The following is a 3,099-nucleotide window of genomic DNA, read 5'->3' on the forward strand; positions in this document are numbered from 1 at the left end:
CTCCGCAGCGCCCCTGGGGCAGTCGGTCCCGCTGACCTGGCAGGTGCCGGCCCCGGGCAGGGACCCGGTGGCGTCTGGCACCGTGGGGCACAGGCTGCCACAGCCGCCCACCCATGGCCACCTTCTTCACCACCGCTCTGAAGAGCTTTCAGGGGCGTGAGGAGGAGCCGCCCAAGGCGCCCCCCAAGGATGGCAAGGCAGCCACGCTGCCCAATGGCATGGCCCGCGAGGAGTTTGAGGAGTACCAGCGGCAGCTGCTGGAGGAGAAGTAAGGCTTTGCCGGGGCCGGGGGGTCATTGAGGTCCCCCATGCACCAGGACCGGGACCCCAGCCACCGTGGGCTCTCCCTGGGTTGGGATAAGGACTGGGAGGCAGCTGGGGCAAGGGACAGGGGCATAGTGAGTGTCCTTCTGCGCCTCTCCCTGCAGCACGAGAGGTCCCCATGGGTGCCAGGACAGTGGCTTCGTGCACCACCGGTGACAAGGGGCACCCCCAGGTGTCACTGCCCCAGAGCCATGGGTGGCTGGTGCCAACCCAGCACCCATGGAGCTGAGGGATGACCCAGGGGCCAGCATGGGATTGCATTAAGGTCCCACCTCCCTGAGTCCAGGTGCTGTGGGGACCTGGTGGCCCAACAACCAGCAGCTGAGCCAGTGCTTCATGCCTTCCCTGAGCACGTCTGCTGGGGGCTGTGGTTGGAGGGGCAGGATGTGGCCCCTGACCCCAGGTCCCCATTGCAGCCCTCCTGTGGACCTTTGCATCCCCTTCTACACCCGTCCTGGCCAGGGCTGGCACCAGCGCGCTGCTGCCGAGGAGCCCGGGCAATGCTGGGGGTGGGTTGTGGTGGGGAGCTTGGTGAGGCAGGGGGGTGACAGTGTGACACCCGCTGCTGCAGAATCGAGCGGGACAAGGCATTTGCGCAGAGGAAGGCAGAACGGGCCACTGTGCGGATGCACCTGCGGGACAAGTACCACCTGGCCCAGGTAAGGACCAGCCCACCCTCGGTGGGACCTGGGGGGGTCTTCCCCTGGATCCTCCATCCTCTGGGACAGACCCAGGGTGGGCGGCTGCCATGCCTTCCCCGGGATGGGAGATGATTCCTGAAGAGGGCAGCAAACGGCTGCTGTCTCCGTCTGCACCACCCATCCCACCATGTGTCCGTTCAGCCGTCCAAATCTGGAACTGGACAGTCCTGGTGTCCCCCCAGCATCCCCAACGCCCCCGCAGCACCCAGCTGGCCTTGAGGGACCTGCTCTTCCCCGTCCCCCACCCCATGGCTGGCGGGCGCCCAGATCGGCCCACATCCCCTACACTGTCTCCCACCCGTGTGCAGGACGAGCGGGACGATGCTCAGCTGCACGTGGCCGGCGGTGTGGTGGAGCTGCCGCAGGAGCTGGCGGGCATGGTGCAGAGCGAGGAGGATGAAGAGGAGGAGGATGATGATGGCACTGGGGCCTTTGCCTTCCTGACAAAGCTGCGGGAGGTGGACCTGCCGGCGCTGCGGGACCGCGCGCTGGGCACTGTGGACGAGGTGAAGGAGAAGTGCACCCTGATGTAGCATTGGTGCCCGCCCTGCTGGCGGGTGACACTGGCAGTGCTGGGGCTCAGCCCCTGCACCCCTACTGCCCCCCTGGGACCGATGGGATGCCGGTGTTACAGGTGCCATTATCTGGGGGTGGGGGTCTCTATACATGCACTGGGGGTGGATTTTCCTCCTCAAAACCATTCCCTGTTGCTTTTCCGGGGTGCGCCGGGTGGGTGCTGGGATGCAGGATGCCTGGGGCCCTTCCAGTTTTCCGACCCAAGCCCCTGCCCATCGTGCCCCTTGGCGTGAGCCCCTGGATAGAGCGGGCGGTGGTCCCTTATGCTCTGTCACCCTCCGGAACCAGCCCCGGGGCTTCACGCACCGTTTGGCTCAATAAACGCAGTGTTTGCTGGCACCAGTCTGGTCTTCCTGCCATACCCTTCGTCCTCACAACCCCTGTCCTGTGCTGGGGGGGGAGGACGCAATGACACCCAGCCCATTACGTTCGGCCACCAGATCTGCCCCCAACTTCTGCAGCAGCCCCCAGGCACAACCTCCCCCCCAGCAATGCACAGGAGCCCGCAGGACCCAGCGTGTGTGTGTGTCCCCAGGGCATCCTTTGGGAGCAACACCAGCGGGAGGGGTGGCAGCATTTAACCCCCCCTCAAGCATCCCCCTGCCAGCACAGGGCGTCCCTTTGGCTGGGGCCAGGGTGTCCCGCTGCCTCTTGCCTCTCTGGGGAGTTGCTCCCGGCTCCCGGCCGTTCATCGGTGGCACTGGCTTAAATGCTGCCGCGCCGGAAGGCTGGGGGCTGCTGAGATCACTAATACCTGCCTATTTTAGTGAGGTCTAATCTGCCTGAGTCGCCTGTCCCCGAAGACTAAGCTAGCTGAACCCTGGTAAAATGTACGGCCAGCGCTGGCCCCAATGGCACCTCCCCACCAGAGCAGGAGCTGCCGGGGGAGTCACGCTGTGTTTGCATGAAAGAAAGGACGCGCTGAGCCGCCTCTGTCCTCCCCACGCCGGGGCCATCTGCTCCGGAAAGGCCTGTGGGGACAGCCCTGGCCGAGGCTGCCCACGGCTGCGGTGGTGGGGCTGGGAACAGGCGGCTGAATCCAGTGCAGGTGGGCTGGGAGCTGTGCCGTGGAGCTCATCGCTGTCACAAGAGCCGCAGGTCTCAGCCACCCCAGCTGGAGCCCCTGGAGCGGCAGGAGCTCCAGCAAGGAGGTCCCTGGGTGCACGAGGTGCTCGGCTCCCCCCACCCTGGTCACCCACCCCTCCAGGTACCAGTCAAGGAGCTGGTGGGGACAGGGATGGCCCCATCCCATGCGACACGGGTGGATTTTTGTGCTCGAATGGGAGATTTTGCAAGTTCTGGCCAGGTCCCCAATGGGATGGCAGCAGCTGTGGCACTCGGTGCAGCCCCATTCGCACCCCACGTCCCTGCTCTCCCCAGGGCTGGTGCTCCACACTGAGCAGCGGCCACCAGGACGGTGGCACTGAGGTCCCCAACGTGGCCGTCATGGCAGGTGCCTCCATCCCTGCTCCGCACTGGGGCCCCATCCCGCCCCAAC

At 65.8% G+C, this 3,099-nt stretch overlaps 1 protein-coding gene across 1 annotated transcript; it reads left to right on the forward strand.

Annotated features, from left to right (window-relative positions):
* Nucleotides 1-113: 113 nt before the first annotated feature.
* Nucleotides 114-1,558, forward strand: LOC104282521 (complexin-3-like). Its single transcript, XM_009880621.1, has 3 exons — nucleotides 114-268; nucleotides 896-983; nucleotides 1,334-1,558. Exons 1-3 carry the CDS (start codon nucleotides 114-116, stop codon nucleotides 1,556-1,558), a joined length of 468 nt encoding a protein of 155 aa, XP_009878923.1.
* The last annotated feature ends 1,541 nt before the right edge of the window (nucleotides 1,559-3,099 follow it).

Source organism: Charadrius vociferus, unplaced genomic scaffold (assembly GCF_000708025.1).
Source record: "Charadrius vociferus isolate BGI_N301 unplaced genomic scaffold, ASM70802v2 scaffold702, whole genome shotgun sequence".
NCBI classification, from domain to species: Eukaryota; Metazoa; Chordata; class Aves; order Charadriiformes; family Charadriidae; genus Charadrius; species Charadrius vociferus.